The sequence below is a fragment of the Dromiciops gliroides genome, chromosome 6 (assembly GCF_019393635.1).
Source record: "Dromiciops gliroides isolate mDroGli1 chromosome 6, mDroGli1.pri, whole genome shotgun sequence".
Classification (NCBI taxonomy): domain Eukaryota; kingdom Metazoa; phylum Chordata; class Mammalia; order Microbiotheria; family Microbiotheriidae; genus Dromiciops; species Dromiciops gliroides.
The window spans coordinates 198,540,663-198,564,156 of record NC_057866.1 but is presented as its reverse complement, the minus strand read 5'-3'; the positions used below and the strand labels follow the sequence as shown (position 1 = coordinate 198,564,156).

The following is a 23,494-nucleotide window of genomic DNA, read 5'->3' as shown; positions in this document are numbered from 1 at the left end:
CAAAAAAAGTTAATGCAATCATAGACTACACCAAAAAAATCACAGCATCTAAAAAATTTTTTTGGGGGTGGAGCACATTAGAATTCCACTGTACTCTATGTGTTGTAGTTATAACTACTATATGTATATCCTTGTTGTCAAGATGGAGAGATCTGGGCTACTTTGCTAGCAAAATTAGGTGAATTCATAACAGGTGGAATGGTCAGACCCAAAGGGCAGGCATTAATTCATCAGCCAGGGTCTGTGTTCTTTAGCATGAAATCATAGATTTATAGCTAGTGGCGACTTCAGAGGTTTTCAAGGCCAACTCTCTCAATTTACAGATAGGGAAACTGAGGTCTAGATAATAATCATTGATTGGCCCAAGGTCATACAGTTAATGTCTGAGGCAGGATTTAAACCCAGGTCTTCCTGTCTACAAGTCCAGCATTCTATCATTTGGATGGAGGTATAGATAAGTTCAATAAGTGTCAGTTGGGACACGGTAGTTAAAAAAGAAGCTTATGTTATCTTGACTGCGCTGAGAGAGGTATAGAATCCAGAACGAGGGAGGTGACAGTTTCACTGTATTCTTGTCAGAGCTCGTCTGTATTTAGCTCTGGGATTCATACTGACAAACTGAAAAACATCTAGAAGATGGTGACCAAGGACGGTAAGAAGACAAGAGATCAGGTTGTACAAGGAGTATATTTATCCTGTACAAGAGAAAACAAGGGAGTCTTCAAATTTTTGAAGTGGGGAAGAGAGATCTAACTTGTACCACCACAGGGGGTGAAATAGGAATTGTCAAGAGGAAGATTTGGGTTGTATAAAAGAAAAAAGTTTTCCACCAGGCAGTGTGATGTAGTGAAAAGCACAATGGACTCTTGGTCAGGAGATTAAGGCTTAAATCATGGCTTTGTAGCCAAATGGGATAGGCCAGACAGACCATTTACTATCAATTTGACCTTGGACAGGTCACTTAATTTCTTCTGCCTCAGTTTTCTTATCTATGAAGTTATGATCACAATTGCTTGAACTATGCAAGTCACACAGATGTTTTGGGGAGAAGGCTTTGTGTTCTACATGTAACTGCCTGTCAGAATAATTAGCTTATTTTAAGCTGAGTGGCAATATAATGGATCTTAAGGTCCATGTGGTTCCTTTCTTTATGGCTCTAGGAAGTTTATTTTCTTTTTTCAAATTTTTTATTGTTTTTTATTGTTTTTGTGGGGCAATGAGGGTTAAGTGACTTGCCCAGGGTCACACAGCTAGTGTCAAGTGTCTGAGACCAGATTTGAACTCAAGTCCTCCTGAATCCAAGGTCGGTGCTTTATTCACTGCACTACCTAGCTGCCCTGGAAGTTTATTTTAAATGAAAATTTATGAACTCAATTACAATGCCCTTAGACCCTACTTAGGAAAATTCCTAACATTTAGGCAGAGGTTCAGCTCTCCACCTAGTTTTTGCATTTATATCCAATTTTAATTAAACTTTTACCTCTTTTTGTTTGAGGCAAAATTCAGGTTACCAGGAATATTTGAGAAATAAAACAGGAGATTTATATTATTCTGTCTGTTGATCAACAAGAGCCAGGAGAGGAAGGTGAGGGAAAAGAAGAGCTTTTCTTAGGACTTCCCTCAGTCCTTAAGTAGATAAGCACACCATTGGCATTAGCCCAGGTCTTCTGCTCTGAGATGCATGTAGAGCTTCAGTATCTCTCCCACATTTTGGTCCTGTCTGTCTTCTCTTAGCCCTTTTCTGGTTTCCCTGGGCTGCTGGTTCTTGGCTCAACTCTGACTAACCATCCTCCTTTCTCTCCACTTCAAGACCCTTGGAATGTCTACCTGGTTCTGAGATATGAGCACTCATCCTTTATTTACAAATTTCTCAGGACATGATTTACTTTTTACCAGTGGCTTTGATTCATTCAAAAAGGTGAATAGACTCTGTTCACACTCAATTTATGATTAATTAAGACAAGACGTATTCTTATTAACAAAGATGACTCCATTGATTTATTTCATCTTAGCTTTAAAGGTGGAGTGAGATAATCAATGGAGCCCCTGACCTTTACACATATAAATGGTGTTGACTAATATTATACAAACTTTAAATTAAGTATTACATAAACTGCATCAAGAACGTAGAAAAGTTTTCTATCACCAGACATTGGGATATTGTAAAGATTATTCCTTCTGGAGTATGGATGGGGGCTGAGATCATCTCAAGGTCCCTTGCAACTCTGAGATTCCATGAATCTATAAAAGTGAAAACATTAAATCTCGGGTTAATGGGTTAAAGTAACAAGAGAGCAGTAGCAGAGTGTAGTCCAGACCTTTTCTTTGGTAAAGCACTTCCTAGAATCTGTTAGAGGTGTAACCAAGTCACCTGTAGGAAAACCAGTGGGTTTTGCTAATGAATCTATTCATGTTCTTGTGACAAAATCTGAGTTAGAGCTAGCATAGGAGAAGCTTCAAACTTCCTTTTGATTTTGGGGGTCTCAGTGAGTTCCTGTCACGAGTTTCATTATAGCAGGACCAACTTCAGTAATAATTTTGTCCAGTCTTCCAAAGAAAATGTCAACAGTCAAAACAATCTTATCACTGCTGCCTACCATCAGTGTGATAAAACGATTTGTGTCTGGGCCCGTAGGGAGGGGCAGTCTTCTTTGGAAGATTAATTAGTATATATTAAGTCCTCCTTCTAGCATGAGCTGAATTTTTTTCCTAGCAGCTGTTGTCTTGGAAAGAACACACAAGACCTTTATCCTAGGTATGAATCTGTGACCATCTATGAATTGTCATGCTGAGTATTTTAGTAGAAGATGGATGGGTACATGGGTGACAAGGACAAGGGAGAAAGGAGAACTGGAAAAGAGAAAGAGTAGGCACCATGGGTCTTAGCCAAATGTTAATTACTCAGACTATCTCCGTATTGCTTATTTCCTTCTCTAACTCTGGCGCTTGTTATTTACTAATATTTATTTATATGCGAATAATACAAATGTGGCCTTAGTTTATTTCTTTTCTTTACATAATGTTTATTTTCATGATGGTTATAGCAATTATTCTCATCAAAAGTAGCTATCTATCTGATTGAAACAACTATAAAATTGGGCATAAAGAAGTCCGAGTCAGGGGCAGCTAGATGGTGCAGTGGAATAGAGCACCGGCCCTGGAGTCAGGAGTACCTGAGTTCAAATCCAACCTACTTAACACTTACTAGCTGTGTGACCCTGCGCAGTCACTTAACCCCAATTGCCTCATTTAAAAAAAAAAAATAGTCCAAGTTCATCTAGTTCCATTTTGAATATTCTAATTCTCCTACTTATATACTATGTAGTTACTTAGACACTTTGGGGCCTTGTTCACCATACTTTGTGGGGTAACTAGGGTGTTACAGTGGGTAGAGTGCCTGGCTAGGAGCCAGGAAGAGTCTCCTACCTGAGTTCAAATATGGCCTCAGAACACTTACTAGCTATGTAACCCTTGGGCAAGTCACTTCACCCTGTTTGCCTCAATTTCCTCATCTGGAAAATAAACTGGGAAAGGAAATGGCAAAAACATGCCAGTATCTTGCTAAAGAATCCCAAATGGGGTCACAAGGAGTCAAACATGACTGAAAAACAAGTTCCACTTTTAAAATGTAAGATGACTTTTAAGCTCCCTTCTAGCTCAAAATCCCATGATCTAATAGTAAGAGATAATTCCATACCTCTTCCATAATTATTACAGAGGACCAACTTATTGATTGAATCAATCAACCAGAAGTATAAAGTTGGAAGGAAGAAAGCCTAGAGGGTTTCTTTTGAATCAATCAATCCATATATTAAAAGCATTTTAACTAAAGTATGAAGTCACTTTTGAATCAGCTTTAAAGGAGGGAAGGCTCTTGAGATTGAGGGGAAGTAACAAGTGACTTGGCCAAATCCCCATGGATCTTCTATAAAATAGCAAGCTGGTTGGGAACACAGAGTTTTCTGGCCAGAGGAAAGTATAGTACCGGCCAAACCCTGGGAGAGAATAGCTTGGGGAAAAGAATAGGAGAGAATTTCTCTCATTTCTGCCTTGGCCTTGTAATATTCAGAGGGTCTCCCTCTAGGGACATTTTATTATTGTCCTAGTGTAATGCCAGGAACATCAGTGATGGTAGCAGTGTCTGCAACAGCACCAAGGACCAACTTGACCCTTGACCAAGGTCATATAGCTAATTTGTAGCACGGATGGAACACCACCTCTAGATTGATTCCTAGAGCACGTTTTTCACCACATGCATTACGTTACAATCTGGTCAGTCCTTCCCAAGCCCACCCCCAATACAGGACAACCACACTACACACACACACACACACACACACACACACACACACACACACTGTAAGCTCCTAGAGGAAAAGAATTGCTTAATTTTTGCTGCTGTATTTATTCTCAGAGCCTAGCACAGTGCCTATATAGGCACACCTAATAAATGTTTATGGATTGACTTGTTGATTGGAAGAAAAAGTGGAGATTTGTTAAATTATTTTGTGAGCACATACTATATCACAGGGGAAAAGATTATATTTCTGGTTTAAAAGGAAAAAAAATGCTCAATAGTAACTATTCGGTCATGCAGGCTCCTTCTATAAAATGAAGCCTTAACCCTGGCAGAAGTATCTGGCACCAACCATTACTCATATAGAAAGGTTTCTAATGTAAAGATAAAGGAGGAAAGACTTCCACTGAATTTCTTCAGTAGGAGAATTGTGAGTCCGATCATGTGGACCCTCCGTGTTTTCCCCCTTCCATTCAGTAAACTCCATGAGCTCCCCATGGCCTCCAGGATTTCCAGGATCACATATATGTATATCCTCTGCACAAATGAAAATGTCTGTGTACAAACCTCTTGATTAACCAGAACCCTTAGTGAAATCCTCCAATTTTGGGGAGAGGGGTAGTCTAGTGTGGGTCAGCAAGGACTTTTTTTCTCCTGAGGGAGGTACTGCTGACCCAGGGAAACCAGCAGGGGAAATGGCTTAAGAAGAGTAAAGCCATGAGAAAGGATTGTTGATGACAGAAGTCAGGGGAGGAAGGGGGCCAGCCTGCATGATGGCTGTGAAGAGAACAATGAAATGGAAGAACAGCAATGGAGATTAAAAAAACTCCATTTGGCTGGAATGCAGAGTCCATGAAGTAGACTTAGTGAAATATGGTTAGAGATGTAGGTTAGGGTTAGATTATAGAAGACTTTAAATGGCAGGTGACGTGCATGGACTTGATCCTAAGAAACAACTCAAGGTATTGGAGAAGTGAAGGGAAGACAGTGCCTGAGATCTGATTACTGTGGCCACCGAGTGTGTAGGGAAGGGCTGGAAAGATGGAAACTAGGGAGAGACCAGATAAAGAGGGTCTTAGAATAATCCTGGTGAGAAAAGGGAGTGAGCTCAGGGGTAGTGGCAATAAGAGTGGAAAGGAGGCAGGTAGATGTGAAAGTCATTGTAGAGATGGAATTGACATTGTCGTCCATGGAATGTGGCAGGTGAGGGAAAGGGAAGCATCAAGGATTCCAGTCAATATGACTGGAAGAATGGTAGTACCATTAAGAAGTCTGGGGAAAATGGGGAAGTTTTTGGGAAGTCATTTTCTTTTTTTCTTTGAGTTCTATAATTTATCTGTTTATATCAGAGGGATATCCAGGGAAATCTCCATGGATAATCCATTAAAATGTTTCAAAACTTTCTTTGGGGACATGGATATCTGAATTCCTTACTTTGTCCAGTCTTCATGATTGGCATAACCTCAAGATTAAGCGCTGCTGACTTAAACGATCAATGCAAAAACTCTTTGGGGGGGTAGAGCAAGGCTTACTTTCTTTTAGCTATAAAATAATTCAGGAAGATAACTCCCCAGAACTGTAGTAAGGAAGATGGACTGTGACTGATCTTTTCTTGTGTCTGTGGCCATACCTGTTTCCTAAATAGGATTAAAGCTACTAACTGAAATAAGCAAAATATTTAGGAAAATATAGCCCACGAGTTTAGAAAATATGGCTATGGTGGGGAAAGTTCATCGCTAGAAGGCGTGGCTCTACAGCTAATGATGTTTTTTGACCATGCCATCATATGGAGACCCACTTGCTAGGAAGTGGAGGTTGTGTTCATCATGATCATCACTGATGGAAGAACCCCTCTACCAAGTCATGGATTGGAAAACAGTGAGTAATTTTCTTTGGATGATCTTTAGCTTATGTGGAAAGGAACAATATTAGAAAAGGCTGAAAAGACAGTGTGGCACCAGACTGATGGATAACAGACTAGCATAAACTTTATTCAGGAAGCAATATAGCAAGCTATTCATGGATTTTGAGCAGAGTGATGACATGGTCTGGTCTGCATAAAAAGTTCAGTGCTGCAACAGTATGCTAGATAATTTGAGGAGGATAGAAAAGAGAAGCAGAAAGTTTTTCCAAGAGCATATCCCAATCATTCAGGCAAATAGTAACAATGGCCTTTACTGGAGGAGAGAGTAGAAGGTGGTAGTAAAAGTAGACAGAATGGGACAGTTGCGAGAAATGTTTAGAATCTTCAGGAGACAATAATTAGGATGACAAAGGTTTTTTAAAATAATAAACATTTTTATTTATAGTTTTGGGTTCCAATTTTTATCCTTCTTTCCCTCCCTCTCCTTCCTCTTCCGTGAGGCTGCAAACAATCAGATATGGGTTAAACATGTATGATTATGCAAAACATGACCATATTTTGTCATTTTGTACAAGGAAACTTGATTAAAAGAAAAAAATGTAAGAAAGTGAAAAATAGCCTGCTTCAGTCTGTTCCATCAATATCAGTTCTTTCTTTGGAGGTGGATAGTAGGTTTCATCAATACTCCTTTGGAATTGTCTTGGATCATTGTATTATTGTGAATAGGATGACAAAGCTTTGTACATGGGAGCCTGGGTGGATGGTAGGGACGAGATCTGTGGTTTAATCAGTATAGAGAATTCTCAGTGTTCTTAAGGAATATATATTCCATCAGGGGAGAATCCATGAATGTACATACAAAATGAATACAAGGTCACTATTTTGTTGGGGGAAGGGAAGGCAGTAGGTACTATGGGAATAAGGAAAGGCCTCATATAGAAGGTGGCTTTTGACCTTGATCTTGAAGGAAATGAGATTCTAAGAGGTGGATGGGAAGAGGGAGTGTGTTCCAGGAATGGGGGACAGTCCATGGAAAGGGACTGGTCAGGGTTAAAAAAAAAACAATGGTTTGGTACTTCTTTGTGTAGAGGTAATAGCTGAAGCATTAGGAGTGAAAGAAATTGCTGAAGGAAAAAGTATAGGGCAAGAACAGGAGAGCCAAGGACTGAATTTTGGATAATAAGCACCATAAATATTCAGGAAGAGGGTAAGGAGTTATTGAAGGAGACAGAGAGGAGCAGTTAGAGAAAGGAAACAGGAGAACATGATGTCTAAGAAGCCTAAGGAGGAGAGAGTAACCAGGAGAGTGAATGCTCAAGAGTGTCACTTAGAGGACAAAATATATGAGGACAGAATAAAGGCCATTGGATTGGGCAGTTGTGAAGTCACTGGTGACATTTGAGAGAGAAATTTCAGTGCACTGGGAGTAGTAGAATATTGCAAGATGTTGAGGAGAGAGAGGGTGGTGATGAGAAAGTGGAGGCATCAGGTGTAGGCAACTCGAGAAGTCTGGGGAGCAGGAAGATAATGGGATGGTAACTGGATGGAATACCAGGATCAGGGGAAGACCTGAATGTTTGTATTCAGGTAGGAAAGAGTCATTGGAAAGAGAGACTGAAGGGAAGGTGGGAACAGAGGGAAGGCTGGAAGAAGCATGGTCCTAGAGAAGAACACACACAAGTGTATTTAATTGCTCACCGCCTCAGAGAGGGGGGAAAGGGAGAGAGGGAAAGAGGTATAGAATTTGGAACTCAAAACTTTAAATGAAAATTATTATTAAAAAAAATAAAAAGGTCAGGCCAGAGTTGTAAGACTTCCTCAGAGACAGTAATAAAAGAGGAAAGAATCTAGTAGAATGTAAGCTCCTTGAAGAGAAGGAACCATCTCATTTTTTGTATTTGTATACCCAGGGCCTACCACATAATAAGGGTTTAATAAATTCTGGTTGATTGACTGATGATATGAAGAAGTTTTGAGGAGGAGAAGGAGGGGAACTGAGGGGAGCTTAATTAAAAACTGCCCCATAGTCAGGACCTATCTATTACCTAACCTATGCAATGGCAACTTCAGGATTGGTTTCATGGAGTTTTGCAGGTGTTTGTTTTGAAATTTTCAGGGGCTTCTTGGGCAGCATGTTCATGATGAAATGTCACAGCTGAGAAATATAACCTCTTAAGCTTATGGGAACCCCCAGAGATGGATTTATAGTCAGAAAACTTGAGTTTGAACCCTGGTTCTTCTACTTACTACCTTTGAGAATTTTGAGCAAATCAAAGCCTTCTGTGGTCCTCACTTCCAAGACTATAAAATGAGAGGTGGTAACTGACTTAATGATCTCCTATGGTCCCATCTAGTTTTAAATATTTAATATTAAAATTAAATCCCAAAGTACATAGAGTTCAATAATTAAGAAACCTTTAATTTTAAGGAGCATTTCAAAATTGAGCCTTTTTCTAATCCTAATAGTAGGATTACTCATACCACTTATCAATTTTTTTTTGTTCAGCATTGCTTGAGGAATCTAAAAACAAGGTTTTTCAATTATTCTGTCTTGCAGCAATATATTCTGTCTTCATAAAGTCTTTGTGTCATTATACATTTTTAACATTTTAAACTTTAGTACCTCTTTTTTTGTATAGAAGAAACCATCGGACATTTAAAAGCAAATAAGATTTTTTTTTCTGACAGCTGGCGTGGCCATACATTTTGCTCACTTATGGGCAGGACACAAATTTCTCATCTGCAATAGCCATTTATTTTTTGTGACAGAATTCAAAATAAGAATAAATTAGGTATAATTTACATAATAAGAGTTGTCTTAAACTTGTATAAATTTCCTTTTAGATTTCATTTCTTTCATCTCTATTACTTGTGTTAGTAAAGGTTAAAATCACCTAAATATTGTATGAATCAGTTTTATAATGGTTCTTACTTATAGCTCCAGAGTGCACAGTAATAAGTTAACCTTTTATAGAATATAGCAGTGGAAGAAGGCTTAATGCTAGAATCAGAGGACCCTGGGGTCTCCTACTTATTATCTGTGTGATCTTGGATAAGTCATCTATAAGCCTCACTTTCCTTATTTGTAAAAGGAGGGGGTTTGGACTTTGACATCCCTCCCAGGTCTATATAGATGGTCCTATTAACCTTATTTCAATATGGCTGTTACACAAGTTTATAATTATCATCATATCTGTACTGGCCGCTTACCAGATATTTGTGACCCTTCATTAAATGCAAAATCAAGGACAAATAAGAGCTATGTCATGGACCATGAAATGTCACTGAAGGTTTCCAAGCAACCTTTATTTATATAAGTGGTAAATGACTTTGAGGCAAGGGTTAATTGTTGGATAATAATTATTCTCTGCTTTCCCCCATTCAAGGCGCTATGCTGTGCAGAGTCAAATCCAACCCTAGACCTCACCCACCCTTTACCATCACCAATATCAAGTCAACTGATTCAGGTAGCCATGTTTAAGCCAGAACAAGAAAGATGGCAGGAAGGATAGACCACCTCAAAGAGGCCCCTTAACTCTTGGTGTTTGTGGCTATTTTCTAAGCCCCAGAGGAAAACAGTCCTGCATGGCTTCTCCCACATGCTACCACACCAGAGTGAAAGTTTGGAATCATTTAGGTAAAATAGGAATCTCTAACAATTTTGAGATTTAAATCATGTCTTATTCCAATTCTGTTTTACCTACAAATAAACCATATGTTGACTATGTATGGATTTGACTATTAAATTATTTCCTTTTATAAAGTGTGATGACCACTTAAGACCTGTGTGACTGTGAGCAGGTCATTCTACCTCCCTCTGCCTCAGTTTCCACATCTATAAAAACCATCTTCCATCTAAACCTATAATCCTCAATTTCATAAAAAACAAGCTTCCCAAACAGCCCCTGCAAACTGATATAATTTCTGAAACAACGCTTTTTTTCCCCTGAACGTCATATAAAAGTATTTATTAAAAAAATAATAAAGTGAAGCATTATACTATAATGTGACTGCCCAAAACCTTGCAGCTTTTTAATATAATTTTTCACTAAAATGAATGGACAAATTTATTGAACAATATGATAAATGTTACCTACTCTCAATGTGACCGTGAGCAAGTCACATAACCACTCCTGGGTCTCAGTTTTCTCATCTTTAGAATGAGGAGGTCTTTGAGGTTTCTTCCAACTCTAGATTGATGATCTTATGATGTCATGAATTTTGCTGATGATGCCCAGAATTTTGTTAGCCTTTTTGGCCAGACACAGGCAGTCTAGAACAGTGGAAAGAGGTATCTCAGAACCAGGAACACCTAGGTTCTAACATATACTCACTGTGTGACCCTAGGCATGTAACCTAACCTCTCTGGGCTTATATAGGGATTTTTTTAGTCTACAAGTTGCCGGGAAGTTGCTAAGGGGTTAAACATGTGGTCCACAACACTGCCCAGTGCAGCCTAAACCAGACTAAAATGTAACTAGAGAATATTTAACAAAATAAATAAAAATACAATAAAACACAGATAGCATTAATATGTGGTTCTCTTAAGTCAATAACAGGGATCCTTATCTATGGTTTAGTGGCCCCCAATTTTATTCGAGTTTGATGACTGGTGCAAGAACCTTTCTTTGGCAATTTAAAATGAGGAACTCACATCCTTGGTTTTCACTGGACAATTCTTTTGATGAACTAGTGAAATAAACCTTAACACTGAAATATAATATATTTCTGTAAAATTGAGTCAATGAATCTAATGGAATTGATTTGAATTGATGGAGAATACTTACTGTGTAATTTCAGAGAAAAGAGGGAGTATGAAGTGTGTATATCTTTGTCATAAAAGACTGTTGGATTTGCAATTAGAAAGACCTGAATTCAAGTCTTCCCTTAGACACATAGGAATTATATGATCTCCATTAAATTGCTTAACTTCCCTCAGCTTCAGTTTCTTTATGGTAAGATGCAAGAGTTTGAAAACCCTGATAATTTTTAAATTGCTTTTCAGCTTTAAATCTATTACCTTATATGTAATGGATTCAAAGTTGGAGTAAAGAGGGAATTCAAGTCTTGCCCTTCACTTTCTAGCTGTGTGATCCCAGATAAATCACTTAGACTCTCAGTCTTCCCAGGAAACTCTAAAACTGTTTATTAGTTGCCACTCTCTATCAGTAGGAGTTCCCACATTAGGAATTCCTCATACTTATGAAATCACAGGTCCTCATGCACCCCTGCCTAAAAAAAAAAAAAAAGGTAAAGGAGAAAGACTCCCCAAAGGTTTTTTTTTTTTTTATTTCTCCAGTTTAGTACTCGAAAGCACCAATCCCAAGATCTTGTTCTGATCAGCATATACAACCAGAGCATGGGTAAAGCCCTCAGAGCATTAATAATAACAGATAGCAGAATACATCAGAGCTCTGCCAAGCCCTCCCCCTCTCCTTTATCCTTTTTCCATCAAAACACATCCCAAATAAATCACTCTTGTAATATGATCACCAACCCAGTTAATCCAGGGTGTAATGTCCAGGATCAGTCACAGCTCTTGACTCAGAGGCCAACATATCTGGTTCAAACTTTACATACCAGCAAGTAGTAGCAATCACATGCGTCTCAGAGGTTTCCCCTGTCCCTATTAAGATTTCCCCCCCCCTGGCTTTTAAAAAGTGTGTGTGGCCCAGCTGCACCCAAATTGAATGCAGTCTTCTTCAAGGTGTTGAAATGACTTCCCAAAATAGCCACTCCACATCCGTGGCACATAAGTGAAAGACACGTTCATTCTGCAATTTTTATCTCTGGCATAGGAACTGGACCACCGTGACCCACCTTAACATCAGGAAGAAGGCTGCGAATTTGGACTGGAACCAATTCTAAAATAAGGTTCTTACTGGTTGACAACTAGAGCTGGCCAGCTGACTTCATCTATAGTGAGATTATTTGGTGAAGGGCAGTCAAAACAGTTTCTCTCCCGGCTGAGATTTTTGGGGCCCCAAGCCATACAATCCTTTTTCCCCGCCTTCCACCCCGTTAATTTTTATCTAGAGTCGTGATTTCATCGGAGTAGAGGAAACCTCTGTCCATGCAGTTCTGCAACTCTTCGGAGGGTTGCAACTGGAGGCACTGAGAAGCTAGGATTTGTCCAGGATCACATATATAACCTCCATGGCACAGTAAGGGTAACTTGCCCAGGTCCCCAGGGTCACTAAGGAAATTGGCTTATCCAGCACCTAGATGGCACCGAGGGGGGGGGGGTTTAAAAAGTCACAGCACCTGTGACACTTAGAAGGGTCAGTGGCTTGCCCTGCCTGGATCAGGGTGAGTAAATGACTTGGCCAGGGTCCCACAGCACCTGGATGACTTGGATTGACTGGAGTGTCTTGCCTAGAGTTACACTACACCTGGGACACTGAGAAAGGTGAGCAGTGTGTCCTGGGTCACTGAGAGTAAATGGTCACACAGCACCTGGATGACGCCACGTCTTGCCGAGGTCACATCACCTTGATGGCTCTGAAAAGGGTATGTGACTTTAAGGGGGTGAGTGGCTTGTCCACAGTTGTCTTTGGCGAATGCGCATCACAGGCTGAACTTGACCCTCGTTCTTCCCGACTTGGGGGCGGGTTGTCTTTCCTCTGCGCGCCTCTTCTTTTCCCTTCCTCCTTCCCTCAACACCCCCCCCCCCTTCCCCCGCAAGAAAATCCATCTCGAGTCAGTGGTTCAACCCTTCTCCCGCCGAGGCTCCGCTGAGTCCCTGCTTTTAAAAATAGCCGATGCTGGTGCAATGCTTGCTGCCCATCCCCCGTCCCGCACCCACTAGCCCGCCCCGAAGTGGTCCCGGACCTCGTTCTGTGTCGTGGCCTTTGCGTGGTGTAAGCACACAGGCTCTTTTGTGCAACCAACATCCAGGAGGGGAGAGTAGGGGAGGGGGAGCGCGGTCCCTCGATATCCCGATATCCCGGGGCCGGGGCTATTTGCGCCCAGCCGCGCGTGCCCCGATGCGCCCGGAGCGCAAGCTGGAAGGACCGGGAGCCCCGGAATGTCCGCAGGCATCCAGCCCCCGGGGTGTGGGAGCGGCGTTCAGCAGATGCTCCCCAAGAGAAGGCTAGAGAGCGGGGAGCAGTGCCCTTCCAAACGGAAGGCTAACTGGGGTCTTCTGACCAGTCAAGGTTAGTAGAGCAGCAATTTCACCAGCTCCTGGGGCCCGTCCACTTCCCCTCGATTTTGCAAAAATGCTCCCCGGGGGATGCTTTAGAGAATGCAGGCTCCGGGCAGGGAGGCAGCGATGGTTTGGTTTGGTTTTGCTTGTTTTGCACTCCTAACCAGGAAGATGCATCAGCTGACGCGACTCTCCTCTCCGTGGGGGGTGCATATTATTGATCGTTGTGGCCAACTCTATGCATCCCTGCTGTTCACCTTTCTGCTTCTGGCTGAACCTGAACCGGGGCAAGGAGAGCAAAGAGTTCTTCTTTCCTTCAGCAGGGCCCCGTGGGTTTACAAACAAAACAATATGGACCGCCCAAAGGGGGTCAGTGTAATTTGGATCCAGAGAGGAAGAGAATAATCTGAGCCATAAATATTTCTGCAATTGCTTTTCTACACTGTACTGACCGGAAGTTCCAAACAGAAAAAAAAAAAAAGAAATGAATAAAGGCTGATTTCAGTGAGACTACTGTTTTCAAAAAACAAACAAAGACCATTATGGGGGGTTATCTATTTCTGGAGAAAACAATGAAAAGTTTGAAAAAAGGCCTAAGTGGGAAATGGTAAACTATTCCAACAAATTCAACAATAATTACACAAAGGTTTGAAATGCCACATGATCGTTTTATATTTAAGACTTTTATAAAGGATTACAGAACAGCCTTGTTTTATTGTTTTTAAACAACATCAAGTATTATTTGCCTTTAGGGGTTCTGGACACATGATTTGCCTAGGGAGTTCTGGGTCTATAAACTCCCTGCACTAATACAAATCATTAATTTCTCTCTGGTCTTAGAATGTTGCTTACTACAGAGATGCTACAGAGATTAAGTGATTTGCCCAGGATCACACTTCTAGTGTATATGAGGGGCAGAGCTTGAGCCTGGGTCCTCCTCTCTGAATAACATTACATTTTGTCCAGGCATAAAGTATGTATTTTTTAATATTGGTTGGGAAAGACTTGATTCAGGTTCTCAAAGATGGGCGGATTTAATTGATGTAGGCCTTCCCTCAATGCATCTCAGTGGGAGGCCTTCTCTAATGAGTTTCTGGTAATGGCCCAGTAATGTTTTGTTTTTGTTTTTGTTTTCCATTTCCTACTTTAATGATTACAGAAGAAAGAAATCAAGCAAAATAACATAAGGGAAGCCATTTAAAGTTCAAAGAAAGCAAGTGGAAAAAATATAAGCATTCAGCTCAGTAATGGGTAGGCACCAGCAATTCACAGGAATAGCTTATATAATTTTCCACAAAGGGGGTGGGGGGATAAAATAATTGAGATAGAAGAAAGAGATGAGTCATATTCTGGGGGAAGGGGGCATCCTGTTAGGTTACAAATAGAGGTAGTATAAAGGAAAGATTTTGTTGTTGTTCAGCCTTTCTCTTGGGCAAATGGAAAGAAGCATACTGAAAATTATTGGGGAGAATTTTTGGAGAACTATTGCATTTTGTATTTAGAAAGGGTTTTTCATTATTGTTGATAATCAAATAACCAAAGTAATAATAAAATAATGTCACCAAGACCAAATGCCCATTTGTTGGAAAAGACTAACCAAAAAAATGGCATTATTATTTTGAAAGTGTCAACATATACATGTCATCAGGTTGTAGAAAGCTATCAAAACTCTGCAAAATACAGTCATCTATCTACTATTTTTTAGGAGCTGATCCACTTTTTAAAAAATCATTCTAGGGGCAGCTAGATGGCGCAGTGGTTAAAGCACCAGCCCTGGATTCAGGAGTACCTGAGTCACCTAACCCCCATTGCCTGCAACCCCCCCCCCAAATCATAGAGTTCATGAGCAATTCAAGGCACTGTACTAGATGGTGGAAGATGTATTTTTTAAAAATATATAAATCTTTTCCCTTAAGGAGTTTACAATCTAGCAGAGAACAAAGAACAAATAAATATTGTGTTATTTTTAAAAAAGGAGCTATTGTGGGGAAGGAGCCAGCTTACAAATATGATCTCATTTGATCTTCATCACAGCCCTGTGAAGTAGGGTGCTATTATAGCCCCATTTTATAGTTGAGAAAAATAAAGGTTAAGTGATTTGCTCAAGGTCAGGAAGTATCAGAGATTGGATTTGAACTCAAGTCTTCTCCAGGTCTTCCTGGTAGTGTCATACAAACTGCGCCATCTAGCTGTCTGCGAAGATTCTGAGAAATTCAGGAAAGGCTCTGAGGAAGAGAAGTCATTTGAGCAAGTTCTTGAAGAATATTTGGATTTTAACAAGCAAAGGAGATATCCCAGGGAGAGGCGCCATCATGAAAAAAGGTGTGAGAAGCAGAAACTCTGTGTGTGTGTGTGTGTGTGTGTGTGTGTGTGTGTGTGTGTGAGAATAACAACTTGTGTTTAATTTGGCAATAGGCTATGAGAATGAGTGGGATCCAAATTGTGGCAGATCTTGAATTTTACATTAAGGAGACTTGGACTTTATATTTTTGGCAAGGGGGAACAATAAGACATTGATTAGGGAAGTAACAATCAAAACAAAGGCTTATCTGGAGGTATTTTACCACCACCCTTGCAGCATGGATTGCAGGGAAGTAGGGAAGGGGGCTGGAGACCAGAAAGATATTGAAATGCACCAGGTGTGAGATAATAAAGGTCTGGACTGACATGGTGACCATTGCAGGAGGATAGTGTGGCTTAATGGAAAGACCACTGGACTCTAGCCCTATTTCTGCCACTCACTAACTGTTCTTGAGCAAATTACAAAACTTCTCTAAAACTATTTCTTCTCATCTGTAAAATGGGATAACTATATCTGTGTTTCCTCTGCCCTTCAAAAGTAAGGGTTATTACTTAACCTGGAGGTTTAGGTCTATGAACTTGAGTGTCAGGGGAGCGGAGGGGACTAGGTCTTTCTTTCCACTAATCTCTAATGGTGGAAACAGCATTTCCTTTAATTATTTAAAAACATCATTTTGATTATGAGGGGTCCATAGACTTCATCAGACTGGCATAGGGGCCCATGACACAAAAAAAGGTTAAGAACGCCTGTGCATGGGGCAGCTAGGTGGCGCAGTGGTTAAAGCATGGGCCCTAGATTCAGGAGGACCTAAGTTCAAATTCAGCCTCAGACACTTGACACTAGCTGTGTGACCCTGGGCAAGTCACTTAACTCTCATTGCCCAACAACAACAACAAAAAAAAACCACCAAAAAACAAAAACCTCCTGTGCTAGGGGTTTCCTAGGGGACCCCTGTCCTTTAAGTGAAGATAATGCCTCTAAAAGTCTATGAATGACAACACCTTGAAAATTAGGACTTGCTGTGTAAATAACATTATGCTATTTATGATTGATCATTTTTGACTGTGGGTGGTACCTACGATAATGTCAGTCCTGGGGAAGACAGGAGAAAGAACAGATTTGAAGAGAAAGATGATGATGAGTATAATTTGAATATTTTGAATTTGTGGGGACCCCTGAACACACAGGTGAGCATGTCCAATCGGCTACTGGAAGTAACTTCCAGGTTGGGAGAGACTAGAGATAAAGATTTAAGCATTAATCTATAGCAAAGGTTCCCAAACTTTTTGGTCAGTGGACCTCTTTGTACCCTTAAAATTATTGAGGACCCCAAAAGCTTTTGTTTATGTAAGTTATATCTCTTTATCTCATTATAAATCAAAACTGATATTTTTAAAATTAATTCATTTAAAAATAACATCCATTTCATGTAGTTTTTAAAATGAAAAGTAGCCATTTTATTTAAAAACCAGGGAGAAGAGTGGTATTTTAAAATATATATTTGCAAATCTCTTTAATGTCTGGCTTAATAGAATGTAGCTGGATTCTCATATCTGCTTCTCTGTTCAATCTGTTGCAATATTTTTGGTTGGTTTATGAAGAAAATTTGGCCTCAGAGATATGGAAAAAGGAGGAGTATTTAATAGTCATATAATGTCTTCCTATTATTTGGAAAATAGTTTTGAATTGGATGTTTGAGACCCCTAGGGGGTCCACAGACCATACTTTGATAACCACTGATATGTAGAAATAACAATTTCTCCTGCTCAAATTCATCTCTACCAAAGATTAGGTAAGACAAAAGGAAGGGGAAATGCAAGCAAGTAGAAGCCGATTTTCCTTAGATAATCAAAGGTTTGTGGGGGGATGAATCTGATATTTTGGTTAAAATGAAAGTTGGATTTATCTGTGTTTTTCAGCTCTCCACGGGGGAGGATTTAGAGTTTGCTGATTTCTCTCAGATTTCTGCTGAGGATCTGTGCATGTATATCCCTGTGGGAAGTCACAGTTTCTTGCTTTATTTGATTTTCTTCTTTCAGATGAAAACAGAGCAAGTTATTTTTTGCCATTTATTCTCTTCAAGGGTAATCCCTTTAACTAGTTAGATTAAATAAGGTTTAGAGGGTCAGAGAAACAAAGTTTTGATTACACTAAATTGGATCTCCTTTCAAATCTACATAGATCCCAATAGCATTTCCAACTCCCCCTAAAATCCATGTATTCACATTTGAACAAGCATCTCTCCGAAAATAGCCTGGAGGAAGCAGGTAGGTATATGCTTAATTCAACAGCAACAGGCGTGGGGGAGTTAGCTCTTAGCCTGGCAGTTTCTTAAGGATGCTGGCTCAGTTCTTGCTACTCCCTTCTTCTCCAAAGGCAGATGATTCAGGTATATGAATATATGAAGGAAATATGAGGGAATATATGAAGCAAACTGAATTTGGGGGAGCTGAAATGAGAGAGCAGATATTTATTATTTTTCCATAATGTTTTTAGGACTTGGGGACAGTCTGCTGTCTGGAATTTTAGAGACACTTTCCAACATAATTAAACTCCTAGGTCTGCTTTTGGTAAAAATGGGATCTTGGCTTTGAAACCTGATAGGTTTGAGGTTTGTAGTAAATTGAAAAAACAACCAACTAGAATGATTCTGTGACCCAGCTGTATAAATGATAAGCAATCGTGCCTCAGCTTCTTTTGCTAATGGTCCAATAGTCCAGTTGATGGACCTCAGGTACTCATTTCCAGTAGAGGTTACGGATTTGTTCCGATTGACATGATTTTTTTTAGCAGAAGCTTGGCATGGTGGAAGGAGTTTTAGATTTGGAGTCAGTAAGACCAAGGTTCAAATCCTGATTCTGAGGCTTTCTGGTGGTATGATCCTGAATGAATTGATTACCCAGTCTGTGACTCAGTCAGTTCCCTAGAAGAGTTCCACAAATCGATATGGCAACATGTACAGAACTTTCTAATGGTAGGGCAGCAGTAGTGTCTTTGTACATGCACAGCAGCACAAATATTAATGAATTTATTAGGGCTCTGTGCCAAAGCAAAGGTTGGTGCTTCTTCATCAGGGTCATTTCCACTGGTGCAGAACCATATGCCTGTGCCAGGTTTTTTGGTGTTAAGAACTTCCTTTTCCGGGTCTTCAGTAGTTGTGTCTGGGGCCCTAAGCAGGATCCATTGAGTACTTTTCAGAATGATGTGGGAGGGCTCTTCCCAAGGCCCTCTGGCTCAGGCTCATGAGGATGTTCATCAGGACCTGAGAGGGGCTGGTGGTCAAAGTGATGGAAGTAGTTTGACTTGCCTGGTACTTGCTGGCTCTGGTCTCTCCCTCAGGCTGCCTCCACTGCTTCAGCTGGGCAGGCTTGCCAGTCCTGTGTGTGGCAGTTGGTGGAGGTGGCTGGCCCATCTCTACATCTGCTCCCCCAGGTGTTGACTGTTGGAGCTGGGCTGGGAGTAAGACCCCTAGTCGGGAGGGTACCACCACTCCCAGTGCTCTTGGGCTTCATCTGCTGGTTGGTGGCAATTGGTCGGGATGTTGAGTAGTGATGTAAAAACAAAAATCATGAGCCAGTCATGAACTTTATAGTGACTTGCCTCTGAGAAACAATCTAAGCTGTTCCTCAGGCAATAGACACACTGCCCCTTCATGGGGCATCAGTCATCAAAGTCTATCCAAAGGAGCAGGACTTGCCGGAGCTCAGACTCTGTTCTTAGCAGCCACCTCCTGGTCACAATGATGACTGAAGTCAGGCCTTGGTAGAGGATCAGTGTGATAGCTTTAGAGTTGGAAGAGACCTCAGAGGCTGTTTACTCCCACCCCTCATTTTACAGATAATGTAATTGAGGTAACAGGAAGCAAGTAAGTGACTTGCCCAAGGCCACATAATAGATATCAAAAGCAAGATTTGAACCCAGCTCTTCTGACCCTAGGGTTAGTGCTCTTTCCACAGATATATGATGTATGCATATGTTTGTATACCCATGTACATAGACATACATATATGCATACATATACTGCTGTCATAGGGCATATCATGCGATCTGTTGTATGCTTTTGGACTTGCTTTTCTAGTTGGTGGTGATAGATTCACAGTGATCCCCCCATGTGCTCCCCTGACCTGCATTTACAGGATGGTCTCATTTTCAAGGACAAAACCTGTGCATGGAGAGAAGCCAGTCATCTGGACCATGTAGGGGCCAGCCTGTCACCCAAGGGCAAGCTCATAAGCACCGTGTTCAAACCAATTAAGCCAGCTAATCCAGACTGAGAAACATTGCAGCTCTGTGGGCATGTGACTGAAATCTTGGTATCGAAAGGCATTCTTTCAACCATATCCCAGAATCCCAGAATTCTAGAGTTGGAAGGGATCTTTGTGGTCATCAAGCCCAACTCATACATAGGAAGAAATCCTGACCACAACCTAATAATAGCTAACTTTTATATAGTCCCTTGAAAATTTGGTATTTATAGTGCTTTGCGTGTGTGTGTCTGTGTTTATGGATGGATGGATGGATTGTATTTTTGGTACTTATAGTACACATACGTGTAAGTATATTTTACATTTATTATTATTAAGTATATTTTATACTTATTTTATAAGAAATAAAATCTTATTTGATCTTCATATCTATTTTTATCCCCATTTTTACAGTTGAGAAAATTGAGTCTATGAAAGGTTAATTGACTTGCCCAGGAATCATATAGCAAGTTAGGTATTGGAGGAAGGATTTGAAGTCAAGTGTTCCAATATTCTATCAACCTGTGAAGTGGCCATCTACCCTCTTTCTAGACACACAAATCTCTCTAAAGCCCTCAGTGAGACAAGTATTATCCCTTTTCCTGTGGGGGAAACCAGAGCCAGGTGGTTGTGATTGATCCTGGTCTGCATAAGGAATGATTGCCCTCCCTGGGATGAACCCCCTAGATTTCTCTCCATCTTGCTTCTGCGGGAGGAGGAACCAAGTTGTGAATAAAGTCTAACAGCTCATAAAGATTGAATCCAGTTTTCACAGTGACTGTGAATGTAGAGTTACTCTGTCAAACTGTGAAATCATCAGGAATAATTCATAAATAAGAAAAAAAAAGGAAGACGATCAGTTTGTTTTCAAATGTAGTGTATTCATCCGAAGGGTTGGGTTTTGTTTTGTTTTTTCTTTCCAACCAAGAGTTTATGAGGTGAAAGGTCATATTAAATTGAGCTCCTGTCTCCTTAACGGGATGATCGAATCAGGCTAGCAGAGGACAAGGGATTTTTATTTTCATCCAGTGATATGAGTCGGCTTTACCTAAATAGTGGCTGGCTTGAAGTACCATGGGGAGATGGAGATTTAGGTATGGCCCGGACCCTGGTAAAAATGATTTCTATTCATGTGGATGTTTTTATTCTAGAAAGGTAATGTTTACAGAACAGTGCAGCGAGCTGTTGCCTGAAAATTATATACCAGATGGCCTGGAACCAGTGCTGTTTCTAAATATAGGCAGAATTACCTCCTATGTAACTTCAAGAGAGAGCAGAACAGTAGGGGCTGCATTAGGGTTTTGAGAAACAGCCGTTATTTGTAAAATGTTTCCATTATGAGTCATTTATCCTAAATGGATAAAATTTAAAGTTTCCTGTTATCAAGTTAAGTTGGGGGAGGAGGAAGTGGGGGGAGACTGTTCTTTGGAATTTTTGATATTAACTTCAGGGAGCACAATAGAGTAAATCCTCACCTGATGAAGGGGAAATGGAATTTCGAAACCGATCCATTATTTTACGGGTTTGTGGTTCATCCGATGTATGGTCTTGGGCAAACTTGTGCATGCTTATTGCATGAAGCGTATTACAATTGAAAGGACTTACAGACTTGGTTCTGGACAAGGTTGAACAGAACCCACTAGCTACTATGTTTGGGTATTCTTGGAGGGGAGAAGGGAGGGCCAAGGTACAAAATAGAACTTGGAATGGGATAGAATGTCATTTGATTCTCACATGTCAATGACAGGCATTTTTTTCTTCTGATGGATAACAGGTAAGTATATATGAGGGGAGGATAGAAAAATGTCAAGGGTTTTGTTGTGGGTTTTTTTTCAGTGATTTAGCATGTGTATACAAATACATGTAATAGATGTACTATAATTTATTCATCTATTAGATTTATATAGTTTTGTCTTCTCTGGTGTTAAATAACATTTGGAGTAGCAACTGCCAATCATTAGCCTAAATAGATTCAAAAAATAACTCTCTGACTTTGTGTGATTAATTTCATTTTTCTGAGTGCTGAATGAGTGCTGAAAATACTTTGGGGTCAGTAAATGTTGTTTTGTTATTTATATCCATAAGATGCCTCCTCTCCCCACCTCCACCAACCCAGCTGTGTCCCTGGAAATGTCTCATGTATCTCTGAGAATATAGGGAAGTAGTAGGGGAGGAGAGGAGAATAATCATATTATCTCACTTGATCCTCACATAATCCTGCAATTATTTTACAGATGAAGAAACTGAGAGATATAGAGGTTAAATGACTTGCCCAGGGTCACACAGCTAAGTGTCTGAGGCCAGATTTTAACTCAGATATTCCTGACTTAAGATCTATCACCCTATTCTCTCTCCAGTGCCCCACCATCAGCCTCTATAGTATTGAGAGAACTCCACAGAACAACAGTTTGACTCAGTTTGACTCAGCCCCTAGGAGCTTATAGGATGACCCTCCCTGGCAACCGTGCCACTTCTCTAGAAACCTTCATATATAATAACTTCAGGTTTATGGAAATGTGGTCTTCTGCTCAACCAGTTCAACATATTGTTGGTTTTGTTGTTTTTTCTATATCCAGCTCTCTATCCATTCTTGACTGTGGAACGCAGTGCTCTCAGATACAATACCAAGCATAGGCTCATGGACCCATAGATGTGTACTGGTTTTGGAGAGAGGGAATTCAAATCGAGTTGTGAGGCTGGCAACCATGTGAAAAAAATTGGGGGAGGGAGGGAAATGAAGAACGAATTAAAATATTTTCTTGTGTCCCCTTTAATAATTGTTCTATAAGTCCCCCTCCCCCCCTTTCAATTTCTTATCTTGTGCCTACAGACCACATTGATATTATGGAGAAGTCAAACCCAATCTCTTTGACTGACAAGAGAAACGAGAGATGAGGGCTGGCTGAGATGAATGTCAGGAACCTCTTCCCTACAAATATCACGGCTATAGACCTACTGTCATTTTCAGATCTTCATAATAGTCTCTGAAGGAATATTTGGGGAAATCACCATTTCTCCCAGTACTTCATCTACATAATTGTTCCCCCAGGGCAGGTTAGTTGCCACACTGGGTAGGGACAACAGAAGAATAAATTATATGAATGGTACAGTATGATGCCATACATCCCTTAGCCCCAGTTTAGAGATAATTAAATCGTTTTACTCTTTTAACAACAGAAGAAAAACACCAGCCCTAAAAAAATGCCATAATTACAATATGCATTTTTCATTAAGAGAAATACTTTAGAATTAATTATTTATTACTTATTAAGCACAGTGCTTTTTACATAGCAAGCACTTAATGAATATTTGGTGATTGAACTTTGTGGTTTTGCAGTGATTCAATAGAGGCAGTGTGGAGTAATGAAAAGAAAATAGGCCAGCAAGTTCTGGCTTCGAGGCCCACCTTGCACACTCACTGGTTTTATGGCCCTGGGCAAGTTAATTAACTTTTTTTTCAGTGTTCAAATGCCATACAAACAAATTTCCAGAGACTTGGCATCAATATATTTATTCTGTAATTTAATGGAATTTTCCCCATAAACAGACTTTATTTTTTGATGAAAACTGATGTGCCAGTTTCTGTGCTTTAATTTTTTAAATAAAAGAAACACCCTCAAAAAAAGAAAAAAGATAATGT

The 23,494-nt window shown here is 40.2% G+C and overlaps 1 protein-coding gene across 2 annotated transcripts in view; it reads left to right on the top strand.

Annotated features, from left to right (window-relative positions):
* ASB5 (ankyrin repeat and SOCS box containing 5) overlaps window positions 1–23,494 on the top strand; it is a 75,107-nt gene that overhangs the window by 28,674 nt on the left and 22,939 nt on the right. The window contains exon 1 of one of the 2 annotated variants that reach the window (XM_043972866.1): window positions 20,821–20,948. The exons of the other annotated variant lie outside the window; for it this stretch is intronic. Within the exon in view, the coding sequence (XP_043828801.1) occupies window positions 20,888–20,948 (61 nt within the window). The 5' untranslated portion in view covers window positions 20,821–20,887. Of the gene's footprint in view, window positions 1–20,820; window positions 20,949–23,494 lie in introns of those variants that run through there. 2 annotated transcript variants of the gene reach the window in all.